The following is a 26273-nucleotide window of genomic DNA, read 5'->3' on the forward strand; positions in this document are numbered from 1 at the left end:
TGCGGTTGTAGCGGAAGGAATGCGTCAAAAAAACGCATTACAGTCTATGTGAACGCATGCGTTCGCAAGCACATGTTTTTTGTGTGTTTGTGAACGCATGCGTTTTACCACAGGAAAACCTGTCTAGACACTGGTTACCCACCCCCTACATACAAACTGATAAAAGGAGGAAATGGACATTTGCAGGTCACTACTCATCAGACTGGGAAGAAGAGCAGACCGACTCTTGAAAGAACCTGGCCGGGATCACACAACTGTGTGTAATGAGAGAAACTCCTGAGAGTTCTAAATAAAAAAGGCATATTGATTCATCAATACAGGACCACTGGTTTGGTCAAAATGACGTTAAAGGGCACCTGTCACCCCCAAAATGGCTGGTGAGGTAAGCTCACCGGCATCAGGGGCTTATCTACAGCATTCTGTAATGCTGTAGATAAGCCGCCGATGTTACCTGAAAGAGGAGAAAAAGACGTTAGATTATACTCACCCAGGGGCTGTCCCGCTCTGGTCCGCGTCCGATGGGTGTCTCCGGTCCGCTCCGGCGCCTCCCATCTTCGTTCCATGACGTCCTCTTCGGGTCTTCGCGCCGCGGCTCCGGCGCAGGCGTACTTTGTCTGCCCTATTGAGGGCAGAGCAAAGTACTGCATTGCGCAGGCGCCGGGCCTCTCTGACCTTTCCGGCGCCTGCACACTGCAGTACTTTGCTCTGCCCTCAACAGGGCAGACAAAGTACGCCTGCGCCGGAGCCGCGGCGTAAAGACCCGAAGAGGACGCCATGGAATGAAGATGGGAGGCGCCGGAGCGGACCGGAGACACCCATCGGACGCGGACCAGAGCGGGACCGCCCCTGGGTGAGTATAATCTAACGTCTTTTTCTCCTCTTTCAGGTAACATCGGCGGCTTATCTACAGCATTACAGAATGCTGTAGAGAAGCCCCTGATGCCGGTGAGCTTACCTCACCAGCCATTTTGGGGGTGACAGGTTCCCTTTAATTAGAAGGTGGCACCTTAAACCACAAAGGCAGTGTGCAATTTTGTGACTCACACTGATGCTACACAGTGATTCCATGCCAATTCAAGAAGCTCTTATTATCCACCAAACTGAAACCAGGACCTTTTTTAGCCCTGTTTTTTATTATTATGCTTCTTTGTACTTTGTCATCATATTCCGCAGTGCATTACAGACATTATCATTGCTGTCAATATTGGGGCTCACAATCTAAATCCCCTATAAATATGTTGCGACGTGAGTCACATCAGTAAATATATATACTACTTACTGTAAGTAAAGGGAGGTCAAACAATCCGAGGTCAAGTCGAGTCCGGTCACAAGCAAAGGGTCAGTATCCGGGAATATAATCAAGTCAAGCAGGGTCAGGCACAGAGCACAGAGGGATCAATGTTCCACAGGCAACAGCAAGTGTACGATTGACACTATGGGAATGATCTAGCATGCTTAAGTAGAAGCCTGATTAAGGAAAATGAACACAGGTGATTGCAGCCCAGACCCAGCACAGAGTGACAGCCCTGACACAAAGTAAGAAAAAGACAGAAACAGAGTGGAAGTCGTGAAAGTACCCCCTCTTCAAGGGGGCTATCAGACCCCCAGGTTTCCCAGGGGCCTGGACCAACCGATCAGCCCTTAGGCTGGTTTCACATTTGCGATTGTGTCCGCAGCGTTTATGCCGCAATTTTATGCATGCGTCGTGTATTCCTATCTTTAACATTAGGGACGCAGGTGCCTGCGATTGGATGCGTTTTGCCACGTTTGACGACACATGCATCATTTCGTTGTCTGTGGCTTGGCACGCTAAACGCTACATGTTGTAATTTCAGGGGCGTGAATTTGCCGCCTCGAAACGTATGCGGTTGTTAGCAGAAGGAATGCGGCGAAAAAATGCATTATAGTCCATGAGAATGCATGCGTTCGCAAGCACATGTGTTTGTTTGCGTTTGTGAACGCATGCGTTTTACCACAGGAAAACATGTCTAGACACTGATTAGCCAGCCCCCACATACTAACTGATAAAAGTAGGGAGTGGGCATTTGGAGGTCACCACTCATCAGACTGGACGAAGCTCTGAGACTGGAAAGAGCCTTTGAGGAATCTCCACTTTGGACAATGTGAGTATCAAAGCCAATGTCTGTATTTTATTTTTTCTCTCTCTATATGTCCTAATAATTTCTGTCTCTTTTTTCTTGCTGCATACATCAGAATGCTGTCGTCTTCTTCTGAGGAGCAATGTCTTGGGTCTGAACAAGGTGAAAATGACAGTGAAGTGAGTACTAACCTTTTCAGGTTGGTAAGCATTCTCTGTCACATCTAGACCTGTGACAAAGTTTTTTTTTTTTTTTCCAGAACAGTTCTTCAACTGCGGCAGAGGCCGAGCAGGAGCAGCGTGGACACGGTTGTGTGGCAAGGCGGCGTGTAGGTATACCTGACTGATTGGACTCTGTATCCTGACTTTACTATTCTTGACTGTTCATTTCTTTACTTTGCTCTTTCTTTACCTTTTTTTCCTCTTGACTCCTTTTTTTTTCTTGACTTTGAATATTTTTGCCTGTTTTCTGTCTCTGTTGTTTTCTTTCTTTTCCTTATGTTAATGTCTTCCACATTAATGTATTTTTTTTATTTTCTAGGTTCCAGAATGGGATGAGGACCTCATTGATAACGATATCCTCATCCCCCTGGTCCATGAGTGAGTCCCGTTGTGGGACACCCGGGTTCCGCATCATTCAGACAACGTGACGATCCAGCGGCTATGGAATGAGGTGGGCCAAGTGATGTGGGATGGCTGAGATAATGCCCCGGCTCGGGTCCACAAGGCATTTAGTAAGTATTGCAATGCTGTGTGATGCAGCAGTGACCTTGGCCGGGATCACACAACCGTGTGTGATGAGAGAAACTCCTGAGAGTTTCTCTCATCACACACAGTTGTGTGATCCCGGACAAAAGTGCATTGTCTAACCATTATTTTTATTTTTCAACAGTGCTCGAAGTCAGAACACGTTGGCGTTCGATGAGGGATCGCTTCAACAAGGACCTTCGTCAAGAGAGCCGGGTCCCCAGTGGTTCTGGAGCAAGGATCAGGAAATATAAGCATCACCGCATGCTGGCATTTTTGAGAATGGTCCTTGCCCAGAGAACGTAAGTATTTTTGTGTTGCATTGGATTGTGTTGTATTGCCTAATCTGTATTTTTCAATTCCACAGGAGTTGGCGCTTTTACTATTATAAATGTTTTGTACTAATGTTTTTTTGGTTTTTTTTGTTCACAGCACCTGGAGCAGCACTCTCTACCCTGGTTCTGGAGCTGTCCTTCATCAAACAGCCACGGACCCGTCCCAGCCATCCAGCAGCGCACCAGCAAGTGGGCCTGCAACACAGACTGGAGTCCAGGAAGCTGCTCCATCAGATGTTTCCCTGTCCCAGTCCTCTGCCTCTGCCTATTTTTGGGGGGGCTCTTCCCGGCAGTGGCAGAGGGCCTCGGACAGGTCACTCAAGCCCGAGTTTTTGCACTTGAGCTCGATATTTCATGATGGACTCAAGGTGATGGGAGACAGACTGGATCGTGGCTTAAACCATGTGAATACACTTATCCAGGATATCACCAGAAGCTTGACCAAGTGAAAGCCGACCTCCAGAGGCCAGCACATCATTTTTTCAATCAAATTGAACAGGGCATGTCGGAACACCTTACTCCTGATCTCCAGCTTAGTGTCATGCAGGCCTGCAATGCTGCTTACGTGCAGGCTATGCAGCAGACTCAGTATTTTCAGCAGCCAGTGGTGGCATTTCCACCTGTGCTAACACTGTCACGATTGACCTCAATGCCGAGCTCTGCTGCATACCACTGCACGGCCACCACCATTCCAAGCTTTGCCGGACACCACTACAGTGCCACCACCATGCCAACTGCTGCTCCTGCTTGGACATCCTCCACTGCCACCACCATGCAGCAGCAGCACCCGGAACAGGACATGTCCGCCATCACCAGGTCCCAGCTGCAGCAGCAGCAGCACCCGGACCCTGGTATGCATTTCACCACAGCAGCAGCACCCGAACCCTGGAATGGCTTTCACCACCATCAGGATGCAGCAGAAGCACCCGGACCCTGGCATGGCCTTCCCCACCACCACCATGCAACGGCAGCAGCCGGACCCTGGCATGGTCTTCCCCACCACCACCATGCAACGGCAGCAGCCGGACCCTGGCATGGTCTTCCCCACCACCACCATGCAGCAGCAGCAGCCAGACCCTGGCATGGCCTTCCCCACCACCACAACCATGCAGCAGCACACAGACCATGACAGGTCGGCTACCATGGCCAGGCCGCAAGAAATGAGCCCACCTAGGCTCCCCAGACTGCAGCGCCGATCCCAAAAAGGAAAGGGAAAAAGAAAAAGCAGCGGACTATTGCTATCCCTCCCCCCTCACCTCCCAATGTGTCTGTAATGTCAGGTTTGTCTCACCCTTCCAATGTGTCTCTGCCTTCCCATGCCTCTACCACCATCCCTGAACTCCCTGACCCCACTAGTTTAATTGCCCCTTCTCCTGCAACCCCTGTGTCGACTTCGACCAGCCAGGCCTCACAGGTACACCCCCCCCAGTTCCTTTACTGTACCCCAAGCCAGCACAGTTAATTTTTTTTTTGTTAAAATGAATGTTAATAGTTTTTTGCCCCCAATACTGTTTGGTTATTTGTGTATTTCGCTGCCGGCAACACACACCGTGCACCGCATAAACACACTGTGCTGTACACTTTGTTTTTTGCCACCTCATAGCTCCAGGAGTTAAGTAGAACACTGCAGCTTTGTGTGTTTGATATGGAGTTATGAGTTGTCAAAAACTAATATTACTTGTATTTTCTCCATAATCTCTTCAGTCTGCTTAATCTATGTGACGCAGACTGAAGAGTCAATGGCGGTAATACAAAGCAGATCTATTCTCAACAGGTCATGTGTCATAAATAGTGAGTTCATGTTGCACAAAACTCTGCGTCTTGAACTCATTATGTATGACACCTGACCTGGTGAGTAGAGAACTGCCTTGTATAACCTCAATTTTCTCTTCAGTCTACGTAATCTATTTCACACAAACTGAAGAGACAATGGAGGTCATACAAGGCACATCTATACTCACCTGGACAGGTGTCAGAGATAGTGCATTCATGAGGCTGAGTTGTGCATCATGAAGTAATTATTTCTCACACATGAACTGGTGAGTGTAGATCTGTTTTGTATTGATTCAGAAAACCGCGGCACAATTTTGGATCCCCACCATACCGAGGAGGCCTGGCCAAACGTGGAGAAGGTTGGGGAGCGGAGGCCTGAACTGGAACCGAGGCGACATTTTGGATAGAAAGAAGCCGATCATCTACTGAGGCCATAAAATTCAAAATATGAGACTGAGTGTCTCGATGTTGACCAAGCTCCTGCTGAAGAGCTGCCAGCTGCGAGGCATTACCTGGATCTGGGGACTGTAAAGCTGCAAGAGAAGATTCCATGTTCTTTAGGAAAGACATGATCGTGGTTTTCTCGCAAGAAGAGTAATTCCTTCTGAGTAACGGCGACACCAGCGGGTCCATGGCCTGATGATACTGTAAGGATACCAAGGTAGAAGGAGTGGACACATTAGACCGTGATGATGATCCCCCCACGGACGAGCTGACCAGATAGACCTCCCCCTATACAGGGACAGTTAGGGGTAGGACCGTGAGGGACTATCGCCATGGAAGCCGGAGAGACCAAGGCAAGAAAAAGGGGAGAAGCAAACGGAGAGTCCGGACCGTGAGGAGTAGTAGAGAAACTAAGACTGGCAGGAACGGAAGAGACAAAGGACAAACGGAGTACCACAGGGACTCAGGAAAGATAGACACTGTAGAGACACAGGGACCGCAGGGAGGCAGGGACTGCAGGAGCACAGGAGCTGCAGAGACACAGGGACTGCGGGAACACAGGAACTGAAGAGCGACAGGGACTGCAGGGACACAAGGAACTGTAGAGCGACAAGGACTGCGGGAACACAGGAACTGCAGAGCGACAAGGACTGTCGAGTACTGTGAGGTTCTGCAGAAAGAAAGCAGAGCACGGAATCAGAACCAGCAGACGCACAGAACACACGTGCGGCCAGGAGCACTTGAGATAGACAAGTGATCATCAGGCACAGGGGTGAGATGCAGACAGGAAGAAATAGAAGCGTTGTGCTTTACTTCCGGGGGAAGAGGGTCCTCCAGGACGATAAAGAGGACCAGACAGAAGAAGCCAGAAGAGCTTAGAAGTGCGCACACAGAAGATAACCTGGCGTGTTCGCGCACCCGTCGAGCAGCAGAGGCTGGGAGCGAGCGCTGGAGAGAGGACGCCGCAGGAGAGCCGCACCAGGACGCCGGGGACCGGTAAGTATAAGCGGGTGCAGGAGGCGGCAGAGGAGGCGGCGTGATCGGCGGCACAAGGAGGCGGCGTGATCGGCAGCAGAGGAGGCGGCGTGACCGGCGGCGGCGTGACAGCACCATTTTGAGACAAGAATCCCAAAGGTACACTCAACTGTTCTTCGGGCCCTGGTCAGTCTGTAGTTATAAATCCTTTTAGTGTGGTTCAAATCCCGACTGGAATATGGCTTCAGTAGGTTTTCACACATCTGAAAGACCTCATCCCCAACCATAACAAATGGCATCGGAAGGCCTTGAATGTTGGGAAGAGGTCGTGGCAGGGGAAAATTAAAATTGTTGCCATACAAACGTGGGCCCTTATCCGAGTTCTTGAAAGTCTGGGACACAGGATACAGTAGCAAACTGCGAAGATTTCAGCAGTGCAAGGGTCTATATAAAGATATCCCATAATACCCGCTCACTGTAGTCCCATTGTCGGTGTCTGTTTATCTAGATCTTTCACCTGTTAAATTTTCTACCATGCGCACAGAAAACGCAAACACATGCTAAACGCATGGAAAAGCATGTAAACGTTGCATATTTTTTACCGCATGCGTTACCTTATGCGTCTAAAAAACACTGTGTTTGCACGCGGTTTATCATGTGTTTCAGGTTGCGGATTAAACGCTGCGGATTCTATCGCAAATGTGAAACTAGCCTTACAGAATGAGCTGGAACCCAGGAACATTCATCAGGTCTATACCCTTTCCAATGTACCACGTATTGAAGGGAATTCCAGACCATTCATTAATCAATGACCCTTTGTACCTCATATTCCAAGCTTCCCTCAATATGACAGAACAGGGGAAATAAATTCCTTGAACAACGACTTATGAAACACATTAGAAATCCGGAAAGACCGAGGGAGCTTTAACCGGAAGGCAGCTGGATTGACCACCTCCGTGCAGCGAGCGCTGCCTCCTCTGCAGTCATTAACGTCACCGGTGCCTGCTCTGTAAGTTTTTTTTTTCGGGCATGCACAGTTTGCGCTGCCCTTCGTCTCCCATCACATGAAGGGAACTTACAGCGCAGGCGCCGGGGACGTAAATGAAGGAAGTGGGGGCGGCGCCCAACGCACGGAGGGCCCAAGTGATGGCTGGGAAGCGTTTGTGTCCGGGGGGAAAATACATGCCCCTTGGCCAGACTACAGGTATGAGGTACAGGTACGAATAGTCCAGCGTTGGAAGGGACCCCAACTTAGGCTACTTTCACATTAGCGTTTCCCTGATCTGCGGCAGGCTGCGGACTTCCTCCGTGAAGCCCCACCCCCGGTCGCACCTCCGCCTCTAGCTCCACCTACTTCTGCATGCGGCCCGCATGCGACCTCCGTACCTATCTTTAACATTAGGTACGCAGTTCGTGCGGCTGTATGCAGATGCTGCCACATGCATCGTTTTGACGATGCGGCGACCAGCGTAGGACGCAGCCTGTAGCATTCTTTTTTTTCCGCATCGTCAAAACGACGCATGCGGCAGCATCTTCATACAGACGCACGACCTGCGTACCTAATGTTAAAGATAGGTACGGAGGTGGCATGTGGGCCGCCTGCAGAAGTAGGCGGAGCTAGCAGCGGAGGTGGGGGCGGGGCTTCACGGAGGAAGTCCGCAGCCTGCCGCAGATCAGGGAAATGCTAATGTGAAAGTAGCCTAAAAGAGCCACCTTGACAGAATGCAGCATTAGTGCCGCACAAGGGGGCTCTTTTAGTTAAAAACGCCGGGGGGGGGGGGGGGGGGGGTTTGACAGGTTCCCTTTAACATAAACTGTGGAATGAAACTCAAATTAGACATACAACACACCAAGAGGCATAATTAATGAACCTGTCCAATAGGTGGACAGCATGACCATATACTTGCCTTTCTGAACATGTACCAAAATCATCTCAGGGCTTCAAACTGAATATTACACATGGCACATCAATGAACTAACTTTATATTACACGGGTTCATTTAGTATGCATACATTTTAAGAAATTCTGCATGATAAAGTATGAGGTGAAAATTTTCCATATAATTAAATCATTTTTTAATATTTTTATTATTGTATTTTAAGGTTCCGGAAATTCAATATTTTAGGCACAAACACAAAAGTAATGAACATGGAGGAATCGACAAATGGATGCTTAGCTGCAGAATTTAGACATTTGGTGAGTTATCCTATGATTCAGGAATTTTGTAAATACTGTTAGGATATTTTCTACAATTCAGAAATTAAAGTGTACCCTGAAGTCCAAAGACCTATTCATGCTTCCAGTCATTGTGAGATAATTATACTTATGCGTCTCACTCTTAGGGCTCACTAAGTATAATTCTGCTGAGTGTAATGTGAGAAAACATTGCATTGCACTCTGACCAATGTTATTGTGACCAAGCCTTGAGTCAGAGTGGTCAAGGAGTCCAAGGTAGCGTTCCGAGGTCAGAGTACCGAGAGGATAACGGTTCAGAACTGAAGAGGTTAAACAGACAGATGGTCAGAATGAAGTCCAAGGTCAGGCAACAGATCAAGCATGCAGAACTTAAGGCACAGGAAAGCACAAACCTCAAAGGCTGTATGTACGTCTGGCAGAGTTCTGGGAGACACAGCTCAGTTAAGAAACATGGCATTTAACTGGAATACGGAACTCATGGAGACAGCCGACACATCACAGTCTCAGATTAGATTGCTGAGCTGTAATTCAACACATTGACAGCTCAGCATGCCCCTGTACCTGATTGGATGACCGAACTGCATTCCAGACACACTGAGGGGTGAAACCGTGAGAGTTATACAGTGATTCATTGCTCATCTGTGAGTTTTTTCTCAGTTCCGATCAGAATGAGAAAAAAAATGTAACATGCTGTGAATGTTTGCGAGAATTAGATCGTACTCGCCAGTGCACGTCAATGGGTGCAAGGAAAAAAATCGTACAGCATATGGACTATGCGGGTGGCATCCAATTTTTACGCACACATCTGAAAAGAAACTCTACATTTCATCAACCAAATAGAGTAAATTCACAGCCTGAACTGTCAGAATTCGATAGAAATATGTAAGTGAGATACATGTAATCAAGTGCTTTGTGTGTGTTGTTTTCTGTACTTGTATTTAGCTAATAATTAAATAAATAAATAAATAAATGACGTGGGGTTCCACTTATTTTTAATAACCAGTTAATGGAAAGCAGATAGCTGTGAGCAGGTGTAATTATTGTGGGAAGGGGCCAATATCCATGGAACTTTGCAGTCTATTAATAACAGCTCACAGCTGTCTGCGTAGCCTTTGCAGTTCATTAAATATGGAGGACCCCCAAAAAAATGAGGTGGGATCCCCCCTATATTTAATAATTATCAAAAGGCTAAGCAGACATTTTCTGGCTGATATTAATAGGCTGGGAAGATGCGATGGATATTGACCCCTTCCCAGACTAATAATTCCAGCCCTCAGCCATCCCAGAAACTGGGTATCCATTAGATGTGCCAATTTTGGTGCTTTGCCTCTGCTGTTCTGATTGTCCTGGTGCAGTGGCAATCTGGGTAATGGGTTTGGGGTTGATGTCAGCTGTTTAATGTCTGCTGACATCAAGCTCAGTGGTTAGTAATGGAGAGGTGTCAGGCACTATTTGATCAAAAAAATTCTACCAATCCCAATTTATTTGAATACAGCAGGGTAGAAATGGTACTAAATTAAATAAAATTTAACTTTTAATATTAGTAATTAAAAACCAATACAGACAAGAACAACAAGACAGAGAGATGCTTTGAGTTGATCCCAGAATGTGGGGAAACGGGTATATTTCAATCCCCGTAACATTTGAAACCCACCATTAGGATACCCAAGCCTCAAGAATTAACCCCGTGGCCTCCCGACGCGTTTCATTATTCCAAATCATCAGGGGAGGATAAATAGGTAAATTAATACATTGCCAGTTTCGGGAAGGAAGGGGGTTTCCTCACAAAGAATAAACCACCTTCTTGTTTAAAATCATCCTGCCCACATTCTGGGATCAACTCAAAGCATCTCTCTGGAGCCGTCTGAGAAACCAGGAGGAACATATGCACAATTTATCTGGGTGAGACCGTTCCATTGTTTCTAAGCAGATGTTTTTCCTTTTATTATGGTAGCCATATGGTACATAGTATTGATATGGTACAGCTAGACTCTCTGTTTTTGAGGTTGCTGATATTAATTGTATGAAGCCAAAGGACACTGCTTCTTTACCATTGCTCAGATTGTAAGAGTTTACTGGCTGAGAGACTGAGACCTGTTAATCTATTTGAGTACCGTAATTATTTGTGATACACCCATAAAAGGTGATTCTGGAATCTTGGGTGTTTTTTGCTACCTTTGGTAGGTGTGTGTTATTTGTGTTTGTCTTGCTGTTCTTGTCTGTATTGGTTTTTAGTTACTAATATTAAAAGTTACATTTTATTTAATTTAGTACAATTTCTACCCTGCTGTATTCAAAGAGGTGTCAGGCACCCCCATTATTAATTCCATAAACAAAAGAAATAAACACACACAGAAAAGTCCTTTAATTCTGCAAAGCACTCCCTGACAATTACCCTCTTTTTACTCATTTATTGCCAAAAAAATAATCCACAGAGTCCGCTGTAAATCCATAATAAGGACATCCAACAATTATTCTTGACTCTGCTACATCTGGTCAAAGGACATCGGTGTGTAAAAATCAGACAGCACTCACATGGTCCGAGTGCTGAGCGATTTGTTTCTCACACACAAAGGCTTGCATTGGCGAGTCTCGGCCAAGTCATGGTGACAGTCGCAGCATGATGCGATTTTACACGTATGCCTGTTACGGAACTGCAATACAGAACTAGGATAGAAGTGGGGAAACTGACCCTGCACTGAGACTAGGCTGATACCCTACGATGGAGTGGGCAACCCATCCCTTGCGAATAGACACACCGACGATCCTAGGCTAATCTTAGCGAAGACCTATTGATGGGGAGAGGAGCTCCCTGAAAGATCTAAGGAGTGGGTATAAAAACAGGTCACCTCCTAATATAAACACAGAGACGGCTGCAGAAACCAGCTGAAAACAGAAATTAAAGATAGCAGAATCAGAGATCCCAGAACTGCACAATATCAAACACAGAAAGCTATCAAAGCACCTAGCCAGAACTCAAGCGGATTAACACTGTTGTCCAGCAAGGAATGGGAGGCAGGTGCTGGGTAATAAAGGGTGATACAATCACCTGACCTAAGACAACCCAGCACCAGGGGAAAAAGACCAGCAGCCAGAAAACCACAACAAGATGGTGGATAGTCAAAATACAAAACAGATTCTAACACTACCTCCCCTTTTACAAGGATCCTCCAGATCCTCTTGGCCGAACCTTATTTGGAAATCTGTGAAAAGCCTTAATCAGCCTTGAGGCCGGGACGTCCTCAGCTTTCACCCAGGAATTATCCTCGGGACCGAAACCCTTCCAAGACACGAGATACTGCAACCTTCCTCTGTGCCACCTGGAATCTAAAATGCGTGAAATCTCAAATGTGCCATCCTCATCAACTGGAGGAACAGTCGGCATCGCCTCCTTATCTGGTGTGTCAACTTTCTTCATTAAAGATACATGAAAAACTGAATTAATTCTCCAGGACGAGGGAATGTCTAATCTCACCGCTGCCGAGTTTACAACCTGAACCACTTTGAAGGATCCTACAAACTTAGGCCCCAGTTTTTTAGAAGGGATCTTCAAACGCAGATTCCTAGAGGACAACAAGACCATGTCCTCAGCTGCAAACAATGCCTCCCTTCTTTTATTGTCAAAATATTTATTTGACCTCCTATTGCCTCTTTCAGATTATGGCGTACATTGGTCCAAACCCTGTCCAAATTTCCAGAGAAACCCTCCTCCTCTGGCACCGCTGCCCCAATCTTTTAAAATGGACCGAAAGATGGATGCCCCCCTGTACAGCAAAAAAAAAGAGAACACCTAGCCGAGGAAGACGTATGATTATTAAGGGCAAACTCAGCTAGTATTAGATATTCCGACCACATCTCCTGATTGTCTGCTACAAAACATCTAAAAAAACTGCTTGACGTCCTGGTTCTTCCTTTCGGTCTGTCCATTGGACTCCGGATGATAACCTGACAAAAATTACAACTGAACCTTTAATCTGTCACAAGAGGCACGCTAAAAGCGAGCCACAAGCTGTGGTCTTCTATCGGAGACAATGTCTGTGGGAACCCCATGGAGCCTGACGATCTCTTTCACAAATGCCTTAGCTAGAGTCTTGGCGCAGGGTAATTTATTGAACGGGACCAGATGACACATCTTACTAAACCGGTCTACAACAACCCAGATGACAGAAAAACCCTCAGAGACCAGCAGATCGGTGATAAAATCTATAGCAAGACGTGACCATGATGAACTAGGAACCTCCAAAGGGCACAGCACCCTTGCAGCCGGGGCATGTGAGGCCTTCGACCTAGCGCACACAGTACACTGAATCACCCACTTGATGATTTCTCTTTGCCACCCTGGCCACCAGAAACTTCGACCAATCAACTTTCTAGTTTCCAAAATCCCTGGATGACCCGCCAACCAAGACTCATGACATTCAGCAAACAAAGCTCTCCGCAAGGCTCTAGGCACAAATAATTTACCATACAGAGTGTTAGTTGGTGCAGCATTCTGAGCCTCTAGGATGCTACTCTCCAACTCAGAACCCAATGCTGCCACTACTACCCCTCTCTGCAAAATACATTCCTCCTTCTCAGTATTAACTGCTGGAGATAAACTCCGAGACAAAGTATCCGCTTTAACATTCTTCATCCCAGGGATATATATATTACGGAGAAATGAAACCGGGCAAAAAACAGTGCCCACCAAGCTTGACGGGCCTTCAATCGTTTAGCAGCATCCAGATATATCAGATTCTTATGATCAGTAAAAACCTGTATCGGATGTCTAGCCACCTCCAAATAATGTTGCCAATGCTCAAACGCGAGTTAAATAGCCAGCAACTCTCTGTTCCCAACATCATAGATGAGCTCAGTCTCTGAAAATGTTTTAGAAAAGACAGGGATGCACCCCATCCTCTCCCTCTTGGGACAGAACTGTCCCCACCCCTACTGAAGAGGCATCAACCTCTACCAAAAATGGCTTGGTCTCATCTGTCTGGATCAAAACAGGAGCAGAGCTAAACCTCTCCTTGAGATGCTCAAAAGCCTTAACAGCCTCAGAGGACCATTGGATAGTATTGGAACTCATCTTGGTGAGATCAGTTATAGGTTTAGCGATCACAGAAAAATTCTTTATGAATTTTCTGTAATAATTAGCAAACCCTAAAAATCTTTGAACTGACTTCAAACATTCAGGCCTAGTCCACTCCAATACCGCCTGAACCTTGACCGGGCCCATCTCAAACCAGTCACTGGAGACAAAGTACCCAAAAAAACTCATTTCCTGTACCGCAAACTCGCACTTCTCCAATTTAGCAAAGAGTGAGTTTTCTCTCAAAATCTGTAGAACTTCGCTGACTCTCTGCCAATGCGACTCTAGATCCAAATAAACAATAACACTCCTACCGATCAATGACCTTAAAATGGCATTAATGAAATTTTGAAAAAACCCAGGCGCATTAGTAAAGCCAAAAGGCATCACCAGACACTCAAAAGGACCTTCTGGGGTATTAAAGGCTGTCTTCCATTCATCACCCTCCTTCACCCGCAGCAAATTATATGCCCCACAATATAGGTCAATCTTAGAGAACCACTTTGCTCCGGGTTAGTTGGTTAAACAAATCTGGAATTAGTGGCAATAGGTAAGGATTGCGAACAGTGATCTTATTAATCTCCTGAAAATCCAGACACTGCCTAATGCCCGCATCGTTCTTTTTGCCAAAAAAGAATTCTACAGCCACAAGGGACTTAGAGGGTCTTATATGACCTGCAGCTAAACTAGTCTGTAGGTATTCCTTTAAGACCTCCCTCGTGGGAATCTTCAGATTAAATAAATGACTCTTAGGAAGTGTGGCACCTGAGACGAACTTAATAGCGCAGTCGTAATCTCTATGGGGTGGTAGAGCTTGCGACTCAACCTCCTTCACGACAGCAGCAATGTGAACATTACAACAATTATCATAATACCCCTGACCCCAGGACCTTATAGTACTAGACGACCAGTCCAGCAAAGGATTGTGTATTTTAAACCAGGGTAAACCCAGGACGACTGGGCAAGGTAATTTAGCCAGGACAAACAAGTCTATACACTCCAGATGTTCCATATTCACAGGAAGTGGGAACCGGGTAACCTTTCGAGAAATACACCCAGAGGAGTGTTATCAATAGCCACAACAGGAATAGGAGATGACAATGGTTCAGAATCAAACTTATATTTGTCTAGGAATTGTTGATCAATCAAATTAAGTGCAGAACCACAATCCACCATTACCTGAAAATCAATGGAATGACCATGATATGTGGTATTACCAGAAAAAAAAAACTCCTGCGGATTGTAAAAACGCAATACAAACTGGAGTGTTACTCCTACTGACCTTTTTTTTTCTTTCCTTATGCAAACCTCACATTGCTTAATAAAATGGTCAGCCTTACCACAATACAAGCATAGCCCTTCAGAAAACCTTTTCCCCCTCTCCTGGGAACGAGAGGACATCGCCCCACGTTGCATCGGTTCCCCTCCGTCGACGGGGCTATCCTGAGAGACGGGGCTCAGCATTATAAGAGCCTTGTCTTCATTCTGTCTGTCTCTCAGTCTTCTGTCCACACGGATAGCTAACTGCATATCAGTTTCCAAAGTATCAGGTGCAGGATATGCATTGAGGAAATCTTTAACTCTTTCACTCAAACCTGCTAAAAACTGACTCTTCAGCGCTGGGTCATTCCACCTGACCTCTGCGGACCATCGTCTGAGCTGGGTGCAATACCTCTCAGCATCAACAGAACCGTGTTTAAGCCATCTGAGCTCTGCCTCAGCTGATGTGATCAGATCAGGATCATCATATAACAACCTCATAGCAGAAAAAAATGCTTCTACTGATGTCAAACAAGGATCATCAGGATAAATAAACAAATATCACTGGCACTCACCACTTTTGTCCGCCGAACAAATCGAAATGGACCAAGAAAACTCCCAGCTGCTGGTATCCACAGAAATGGCGCCCCTTCTGTAAGATAACTAATACATATAACAACTGATACCGCGCTTGGGAACAGATCAGGAGGGAAGGGGGGGGGGGGGGGGGAAAGAGAGCTACCCCTAAATGGGAAAATGTAGCCAGACTAAGAAAATGTACAACAAAGAACAAAACTATCCACTGTATTTAATCACAAGTCGAATAGATAGCTACTCATACTGTCAAGCTGCTTGCTTACTCACAAACAATGCATATGCACTGATATGTATAAACACTCCCGCAGGAGTAACCAAAAAATGTCAGTATACTAATAAATTAATGACATTTGTGTGCTACAATAACTACAAGCGATAATGGTTCTTACCATATGGAGGTGTAGTTGTGGGATGATGGCTGTGTTACCAGGCTTTCACCTCGCTGTTCGTAGTGGATGCCGGAAATGGTGTGCGGCGCCTCACCGCTGCATGCGGTAGGTGTATAGGTAGAATAACCTGTGAGTGGCACCTTGAGAGTAGGTGCACGGCTGTTCGTGCCGCCTGGATAGATGCCAGGTGTAATTGTTCAGTGCAGAGCCAGGGAACGTCCCGGCCGAAGACGTCCCTGGTTGTACTGAAAGAAAAAAATGGCCGCCGCTGACAAGCAGCGTGTGACGTCACTGACCAACGGAGCCTCACTGGGACCAAAAAAGCTGACCAGGATCATCAGGATGAAATGAAAATGCCCAGATTCGCGGATAATTTTGCAATAAAGACATAATAATCCCCACACGCTGTAATTGACTTCATGAGGATCTGGGTCTATGCCGAAAATATAGTAAACATGTATACATACAATTATTAGGTTCTGTAGAAGGACGTAGATCTGGGGATTTATTATGATGGAATATAGGCTGAACTGGATGGACAAATGTCTTTTTTCGGCCTTACTAACTATGTTACTATGTTACTATGTATTTTTAAACGTAAAAAATTCCTGCCGTTTACCAAAAAAAACCTCAGGTAATCCTACCTTAGGTTCTTCAAAGTGTGCTCCAGAGTAATTATAGTGCTTTGGCACAAAGCACTATATTGTTATTCCATCGTGGTAAACTTCTTATTATTATAATGCTTTGGAACAAAGCACTATACTGTTATTCCATCGTGGATAACTTCTTCTTCTTATAGTGCTTTGGAACAAAGCACTATACTGTTATTCCATCGTGGATAACTTCTTCTTATTATAGTGCTTTGGAACAAAGCACTATACTGTTATTCCACCGTGGTAAACTTCTTATTATTATAGTGCTTTGGAACAAAGCACTATACTGTTATTCCATTGTGGTAAACTTCTTCTTATTATAGTGCTTTGGAACAAAGCACTATACTGTTATTCCATCGTGGATAACTTCTTCTTATTATAGTGCTTTGGAACAAAGCACTATACTGTTATTCCACCGTGGTAAACTTCTTCTTATTCTTCTTATTATAGTGCTTTGGAACAAAGCACTATACTGTTATTCCATTGTGGATAACTTCTTCTTATTATAGTGCTTTGGAACAAAGCACTATACTGTTATTCCACCGTGGATAACTTCTTCTTATTCTTATTATTCAGTCCGCACGTAATGCGGCCCGAACCGCTAAACTCACAGACTCCAGTGAGGTGTCATTTCGAAGCCAGCGTCCCCAAGAGGTGTGCTAAGTATTTTTCGTGCCGATCAGATTTGTAGTTTTTGCGCAATTTGTGTTTGAAAAAAGTCTTTCAATGCGTTTCAATGGAGAAATTTTCCTATACGTTTATAATGGGCTGGTTTCTGAGGCAATTTCTAAAAATAACTGCCACCTGGCTGATTAGCTCATTGATATGCGCAGTCAGACACAGTTACTATGCCAACGCCTATGAAATCTACATCAGCTCACCAGGTCACAAGTTTTGTCAGATAATATCAGCTCTTAAAGTGACAGTACAGCACAATTCCAAACCACTATCTGTAGTCTTATAATTATTAGATGGTGGCCCGATTCTAACTCATCGGGTATTCTAGAATATGCATGTCCACGTAGTATATTGCACAGCCACGCAGTATACAGTGCAGAGCCGCGCAGTACACAGCGCAGAGCCGCGCAGTATAAAGCGCAGAGCCGCGCAGTACACAGCGCAGAGCCGCGCAGTATAAAGCGCAGAGCCGTGCAATACACAGCGCAGAGCCGCGCAGTACACAGCGCAGAGCCGTGCAGTACACAGCGCAGAGCCGCACAGTATAAAGCGCAGAGCCGTGCAGTACACAGCGCAGAGCCGCGCAGTACACAGCGCAGAGCCGCGCAGTACACAGCGCAGAGCCACGCAGTACACAGCGCAGAGCCGCGCAGTATAAAGCGCAGAGCCGCGCAGTACACAGCGCAGAGCTGCGCAGTACACAGCGCAGAGCCGCGCAGTACACAGCGCAGAGCCGCGCAGTACACAGCGCAGAGCCGCACAGTATAAAGCGCTGAGCCGCGCAGTACACAGCGCAGAGCCGCGCAGTACACAGCGCAAAGCCGCGCAGTATGAAGCGCAGAGCCGCGCAGTACACAGCGCAGAGCCGCACAGTACACAGCGCAGAGCCGCGCAGTACACAGCGCAGAGCCGCGCAGTACACAGCGCAGAGCCGCGCAGTACACAGCGCAGAGCCGAGCAGTACACAGCGCAGAGCCGCGCAGTACACAGCGCAGAGCCGCGCAGTACACAGCGCAGAGCCGCGCAGTACACAGCACAGAGCCGTTCAGTACACAGCGCAGAGCCGCGCAGTACACAGCGCAGAGCCACGCAGTATACAGCGCAGAGCCGCATAGTATACAGCGCAGAGCCGCGTAGTATACAGCGCAGAGCCGCGCAGTACACAGCGCAGAGCCGCGCAGTACACAGCGCAGAGCCGCGCAGTACACAGCGCAGAGCCGAGCAGTACACAGCGCAGAGCCGCGCAGTACACAGCGCAGAGCCGCGCAGTACACAGCGCAGAGCCGCGCAGTACACAGCTCAGAGCCGTTCAGTACACAGCGCAGAGCCGCACAGTACACAGCGCAGAGCCACGCAGTATACAGCGCAGAGCCGCGTAGTATACAGCGCAGAGCCGCGTAGTATACAGCGCAGAGCCACGCAGTATACAGCACAGAGCCACGCAGTATACAGCGCAGAGCCACGTAGTTATACTGCCCAGTCACGTAGTATATTGTCCAGTCACATAGTATACTGCATATCCCTGTTAAAAAAAAAAAAAGAATTAAAATAAAAAAGTTACATACTCACCTCCTGGAGCGGCCGGTATCTGATGGTTGTTGCACCTCCTAGAGCGGCCGGTACACGATGCTTGTTGCACCTGGAGTGGCCGGTACCCGATGCTTGTTGCGCGCTCCGGTCCCAAGAGTGCATTGCGGTCTCACGAGATGATGACGTAGCGGTGTTGTGAGACAGAAAGACGGAAGTGCCCTTAGACAATTAGATAGTAGATTACCCCGCTCACCAATTCGGAACCCGAGAGGCCCGGCCCACCAAATCGGACCCCGAGGGGCCCGGCCCACCAAATCGGACCCAGAGTGACCCCGCCCCTAAATCAGACCCAGAGTGACCCCGCCCGCCAAATCGGACCCGGAGTGGCGCCGCCCGCCAAATCGGACCCAGAGTGGCGCCGCCCGCCAAATCGGACCCAAAGTGGCGCCGCCCGCCAAATCGGACCCAGAGTGGTGCCGCCCGCCAAATCGGACCCAGAGTGGCGCCGCCCGCCACAGTGGCGCCACCCGCCAAATCGGACCCGGAGTGGCGCCGCCCGCCAAATCGGACCCGGAGTGGCGCCGCTCACCAAATCGGACCCGGAGTGGCGCCGCACGCCAAATCGGACCCGGAGTGGCGCCGCATGCCAAATCGGACCCAGAGTGGCGCCGCCCGCCAAATCGGACCCAGAGTGGCTACAACTACCAAAACAGCGCCTGAGGGGCACCCAAGTGTGAAAGTCTTGCTGGGGCAACCCGGGCACCATTCCAAAGCACTATCTGTAGTTCCTTCAGGAAATACCCATCTATTTCTCTCTGTTATCAGCCATTCCCCGTACTGCTGTCAGTCTATTTCTCTGTTATCAGCCGTTCCCCTGTCCTGCTGTCAGTCTATTTCTCTCTGTTATCAGCCATTCCCCGTCCTGCTGTCAGTCTATTCTCTCTGTTATCAGCCATTCCCTTATCCTGCTGTCAGTCAGAGTGACCCGGGCCACCAAATGGGACCCAGAGTGACCCGGGCCACCAAATGGGACCCAGAGTGACCCGGCCCACCAAATGGGACCCAGAGTGACCCGGCCCACCAAATGGGACCCAGAGTGACCCGGCCCACCAAATGGGACCCAGAGTGACCCGGCCCACCAAATGGGACCCAGAGTGACCCGGCCCACCAAATGGGACCCAGAGTGACCCGGCCCACCAAATGGGACCCAGAGTGACCCGGCCCACCAAATGGGACCCAGAGTGACCCGGCCCACCAAATGGGACCCAGAGTGACCCGGCCCACCAAATGGGACCCAGAGTGACCCGGCCCACCAAATGGGACCCAGAGTGACCCGGCCCACCAAATGGGACCCAGAGTGACCCGGCCCACCAAATGGGACCCAGAGTGACCCGGCCCACCAAATGGGACCCAGAGTGACCCGGCCCACCAAATGGGACCCAGAGTGACCCGGCCCACCAAATGGGACCCAGAGTGACCCGGCCCACCAAATGGGACCCAGAGTGACCCGGCCCACCAAATGGGACCCAGAGTGGCCTCAACCCTGAGGGGCTACAACTACCAAACCAGCACCTGAGGGGCACCCAAGTGTGAAAGTCTTGCAGGGGCAGCCCGGGCACCATTCCAAAGCACTATCTGTAGTTCCTTCAGGAAATACCCATCTAGTTCTTCTTATTATTATTCAGTCCGCACGTAATGCGGCCCGAACCGCTTCACTCACAGACTCCAGTGAGGTGTCATTTCGAAGCCAGCGTCCCCAAGAGGTGTGCTAAGTATTTTTCGTGTATATCGGATTTGTAGTTTTGGCGCAATTTGCGTTTGAAAATTTTTTTCCCCTCATTGTAATGCATTTCAATAGGGAAATTTTCCAATAGGTTATAATGGCCGGGTTTCTGAGGCAATTTGAAATGTACCTGCCACTTGCCACCTGGCTGATTAGCTCATTGATATGTGCAGTCAGGCCCAGTTACTATGCCAACACCTGCGAACTGTACATGACCAGCACAGTTTTGCCAGATAATATCAGCTCTTAAAGTGATAGCACAACACAATTTCAAAGCACTATCTGTAGTCTTATTATAATTATTGCCCCGCTCACCAAATCGGACCCAGAGTGGCGCCGCCCGCCAAATCGGACCCAGAGTGGCGCCGCCCGCCAAATCGGACCCAGAGTGGCGCCGCCCGCCAAATCGGACCCAGAGTGGCACCGCCCGCCAAATCGGACCCAGAGTGGCGCCGCCCACCAAATCGGACCCAGAGTGGCGCCGCCCGCCAAATCGGACCCAGAGTGGCGCCGCCCGCCAAATCGGACCCAGTGTTGCGCCTCCCGCCAAATCGGACCCAGAGTGGCGCCGCCCGCCAAATCGGACCCAGAGTGGCGCCGCCCGCCAAATCGGACCCAGTGTGGCACCGCCCACCAAATCGGACCCAGAGTGGCGCCGCCCGCCAAATCGGACCCAGAGTGGCGCCGCCCGCCAAATCGGACCCAGAGTGGCACCGCCCGCCAAATCGGACCCAGAGAGGTGCCGCCCGCCAAATCGGACCCAGAGTGGTGCCGCCCGCCAGAGTGGCGCCGCCCGCCAAATCGGACCCAGAGTGGCGCCGCTCGCCAAATCGGACCCAGAGTGGCGCCGCCCGCCAAATCGGACCCAGAGTGGCGCCGCCCGCCAAATCGGACCCAGAGAGGCGCCGCCCGCCAAATCGGACCCAGAGCGGTGCCGCCCGCCAAATCGGACCCAGAGCGGCGCCACCCGCCAAATCGGACCCAGAGTGGCCTCAACCCTGAGGGGCTACAACTACCAAACCAGCGCCTGAGGGGCACCCAAGTGTGAAAGTCTTGCAGGGGTAGCCCGGGCACCATTCCAAAGCACTATCTATAGTTCATTCAGGAAATACCCATCTATTTCTCTCTGTTATCAGCCATTCCCCTGTCCTGCTGTCAGTCTATTCTCCCTGTTATCAGCCATTCCCCGTCCTGCTGTCAGTCTTTTCTCTGTTATCAGCCATTCCCCCATCCTGCTGTCAGTCTTTTTCTCTGTTATCAGCCATTCCCCTGTCCTGCTGTCAGTCTATTTCTCTCTGTTATCAGCCATTCCCCGTCCTGCTGTCAGTCTATTTCTCTCTGTTATCAGCCATTCCCCTGTCGTGCTGTCAGTCTATTCTCTCTGTTATCAGCCATTCCCTTGTCCTGCTGTCAGTCTATTCTCTGTTATCAGCCATTCCCTTATCCTGCTGTCAGTCAGAGTGACCCGGGCCACCAAATCGGACCCAGAGTGACCCGGGCCACCAAATCGGACCCAGAGTGACCCGGGCCACCAAATCGGACCCAGAGTGACCCGGGCCACCAAATCAGACCCAGAGAGACCCGGGCCACCAAATCGGACCCAGAGTGACCCGGGCCCCCAAATCGGACCCAGAGTGACCCGGGCCCCCAAATCGGACCCAGAGTGACCCGGCCCACCAAATCGGACCCAGAGTGACCCGGCCCACCAAATCGGACCCAGAGTGACCCGGCCCACCAAGTCGGACCCAGAGTGACCCGGCCCACCAAGTCGGACCCAGAGTGACCCGGCCCACCAAGTCGGACCCAGAGTGTCCCGGGCCACCAAATCGGACCCAGAGTGACCCGGGCCACCAAACCGGACCCAGAGTGACCCGGGCCACCAAACCGGACCCAGAGTGACCCGGGCCACCAAACCGGACCCAGAGTGACCCGGCCCACCAAACCGGACCCAGAGTGACCCGGCCCACCAAATCGGACCCAGAGTGACCCGGCCCACCAAATCGGACCCAGAGTGACCCGGCCCACCAAATCGGACCCAGAGTGGCCTCAACCCTGAGGGGCTACAACTACCAAACCAGCGCCTGAGGGGCACCCAAGTGTGAAAGTCTTGCAGGGGCAGCCCGGGCACCATTCCAAAGCACTATCTGTAGTTCCTTCAGGAAATACCCATCTAGTTCTTATTATTATTATTCAGTCCGCAGTTAATGCGGCCCGAACCGCTTCACTCACAGACTCCAGTGAGGTGTCATTTCGAAGCCAGCGTCCCCAAGAGGTGTGCTAAGTATTTTTCGTGTCAATCGGATTTGTAGTTTTGGCACAATTTGCGTTTGAAAAAAGTGTTTCAATGCATTTCAATAGGGAAATTTTCCCATACGTTTAGAATGGGCCTGATTTCTGAGGCAATTTCTAAAAATAACTGCCAACTGCCACCTGGCTGATTAACTCATTGATATGCGCAGTCAGACTCAGTTACTATGCCAACACCTAAGAACTCTACCAAGACACAGTTTTGCCAGATAATATCAACTCTTAAAGTGACCCGCCCACCAAATCGGATCCCGAGGTGCGCAGCCCACCAAATCGGACCCAGAGTGGCGCCGCCCGCCAAATCGGACCCAGAGTGGCGCCGCCCGCCAAATCGGACCCAGAGTGGTGCCGCCCGCCAAATCGGACCCAGAGTGGCGCCGCCCGTCAAATCGGACCCAGAGTGGCGCCGCCCGCCAAATCGGACCCAGGGTGGCGCCGCCCGCCAAATCGGACCCAGAGTGACCCCGCCCGCCAAATCGGACCGCCTGAGGGGCACCCAAGTGTGAAAGTCTTGCAGGGGCAGCCCTGGCACCATTCCAAAGCACTTTCTGTAGTTCCTTCGGGAAGTACCCATCTAGTTATTATTATTAGGCTTTTTTCCGCAATTAATGCGGCCCATACCGCTGCACTCACAGACTCCAGTGAGGCGTCATTTTGAAGCCAGCGTCCATGAGAGGTGTGCTAAGTATTTTTATTGTGTAGATCGGATTTGTAGTTTTGGCACAATTTGCATTTGAAAATTGTTTTCCCCTCATTGGAAAGCATTGTCTCAATGCGTTTCAATAGGGAAATTTCCTCATAGGGTATAATGGCCTGGTTTCTGAGGCAATTTCTAAAAATAACTGCCAACTGCCACCTGGCTGATTAGCTCATTGATATGCGCAGTCAGATCCAGTTACTATGCCAACGCATATGAGCCCACTAGGAAACAGGTTATGTCAGTCAGATAATATCAGCTCCTCTTTGTTATCAGCCATTCCCCTGTCCTGCTGTCAGTCTATTTCTCTCTGTTATCTGCCATTCCCCGTCCTGCTGTCAGTCTATTCTCTCTGTTATCAGCCATTCCCCCATCCTGCTGTCAGTCTATTTCTCTGTTATCAGCCATTCCCCGTCCTGCTGTCAGTCTATTTCTCTCTGTTATCAGCCATTCCCCTGTCCTGCTGTCAGTCTATTCTCTCTGTTATCAGCCATTCCCTTGTCCTGCTGTCAGTCTATTCTCTGTTATCAGCCATTCCCTTATCCTGCTGTCAGTCAGAGTGACCCGGGCCACCAAATCGGACCCAGAGTGACCCGGGCCACCAAATCGGACCCAGAGTGACCCGGGCCACCAAATCGGACCCAGAGTGACCCGGGCCACCAAATCGGACCCAGAGTGACCCGGGCCACCAAATCGGACCCAGAGTGACCCGGGCCACCAAATCGGACCCAGAGTGACCCGGGCCACCAAATCGGACCCAGAGTGGCCCGGCCCACCAAATCGGACCCAGAGTGACCCGGCCCACCAAATCGGACCCAGAGTGACCCGGCCCAGCAAGCCTCAACCCTGAGGGGCTACAACTACCAAACCAGCGCCTGAGGGGCACCCAAGTGTGAAAGTCTTGCAGGGGCAGCCCGGGCACCATTCCAAAGCACTATCTGTAGTTCCTTCAGGAAATACCTTTCTAGTTACTCACTTGCTGTTGCAGGTCGGCTACTTCCAAAGTTAACCCTTGCAAGCGTTGAGCAAGTTCTTGGACGCTGCACATATTGAAGGAATCCGGGAGATATATATATTTTTTTTTTTGTATGGCTGGACAAACTGTTATGGAACTGCAACACAGAACTAGGATAGAAGGGGGGAAACTGACCCTGCACTGAGACTAGGCTGATACCCTACGATGGAGTGGGCAACCCATTCCTTGCGAATAGACCCACCGACGATCCTAGGCTAATCTCAGCGAAGACCTATTGATGGGCAGAGGAGCTCCCTGAAAGATCTAAGGACTATATAGGGTATAAAAACAGGTCACCTCCTAATAGAAACACAGAGATGGCTGCAGAAACCAACTGAAAACAGAAACTAAAGATAGCAGAACCAGAGATCCCAGAACTGCACAATATTAAACACAGAAAGCTATCAAAGCACCTAGTCAGAACTCAAGCAGATTAACACTGTTGTCCAGCAAGGAATGGGAGGCAGGTGCTGAGTAATAAAGAGCGATACAATCACCTGACATAAGACAACCCAGCACCAGGGGAAAAAGACCAGCAGCCAGAAATCCACAAGATGGAGGGTGGTCAAAAAACAAAACAGATTCTAACAGTACCTCCCCTTTTACGAGGATCCTCCAGATCCTCTTGGCCGAGCCTTATTTGGAAATCTCCTGTGGAAAGCCTTAGTCAGCCTTGAGGCCGAGATGTCCTCAGCTTTCACCTAGGAATTATCTTCGGGACTGAAACCCTTCTAGGACACGAGATACAATCACCTGACCTAAGACAACCCAGAACCTGGGGAAAAAGACCAGCAGCCAGAAAACCACAACAAGATGACGGATGGTCAGAAAACAAAACAGATTCTAACAATGCTGAATGCGGCTAAGAAAATAAATGGTGATGTGAGCTGCTCCATAGATTAAAACTGCGCTGAGTGTTATGCAATATTTTCTCGCATAACACTCGCCCGTATGACATGGACCTTCATCAGCCGCTCCTGTGCTGTAAATAATTAATTTTAAAAAACTTGTGTGGGTACCCCTGTATTTTTGATAACCAGACAGGCAAAACTCACAGCTGGGGCTGCAACCCTCAGCTGTCAGCTTCAGTAAGGCTGGTTATCAAGAATAGAGGGGTCCCCATGCAGTGTTTTTAATTATTTAAAGAATTTTAAAAAACGACATGACGTCCCCCCATTTTTGACAACCAGCCTTGCTAAAGCATACAGCTGGGGGCTGGTATTGTCAGGCTGGTAAGCGGTCATGGATATTGCCCCCCCCCCAGCCTAAAAATAGCAACCTGCAGATGCCTAGAAAAGGTCTATTAAATGCGCCAATTCTGACGCTTTGCCGTGCTCTACCCACTTGCCCTATAGCAAGTGGGGTTCATATTTGTGGAGTTGATGTCACTTTTGTATTGTCAGGTGACATGAAAACTACGGATTACTAATTGAGAGCTGTCTATGAGACACCTATCCATTACTAATCCTATAGTGGTATGGTAAAGACACAGCATGAATAAAACCCTTCATTAGTTATAAGACTAAATACAGTTTTACTGTTTTATTAAAAAATAACAAACACAGTTATTCTCGCCTAATGCCTATTCTACCGAAGCCCTCTTTCTCCTGTAATAAATAAAAATAAAAAAAAAAAACAACAATATCCCTCACCTGTTCGCCGTTTTGTCCCACGCCATAATCCATGTCTGGGGGATAAACAGTTTTCAACCTAGACGGTGT

At 48.9% G+C, this 26273-nt stretch overlaps 1 protein-coding gene across 3 annotated transcripts in view; it reads left to right on the forward strand.

Annotated features, from left to right (window-relative positions):
* STAT1 (signal transducer and activator of transcription 1) overlaps positions 1–26273 on the forward strand; it is a 2295457-nt gene that overhangs the window by 725299 nt on the left and 1543885 nt on the right. For all 3 annotated transcript variants that reach the window (XM_077275645.1, XM_077275646.1, XM_077275644.1), the window contains exon 13: positions 8476–8569. In XM_077275645.1, coding sequence (XP_077131760.1) covers positions 8476–8569 — 94 coding nt within the window. The remainder of the gene's footprint in view (positions 1–8475; positions 8570–26273) is intronic.

Source organism: Ranitomeya variabilis, chromosome 7 (assembly GCF_051348905.1).
Source record: "Ranitomeya variabilis isolate aRanVar5 chromosome 7, aRanVar5.hap1, whole genome shotgun sequence".
In the NCBI taxonomy this organism is placed as follows: domain Eukaryota; kingdom Metazoa; phylum Chordata; class Amphibia; order Anura; family Dendrobatidae; genus Ranitomeya; species Ranitomeya variabilis.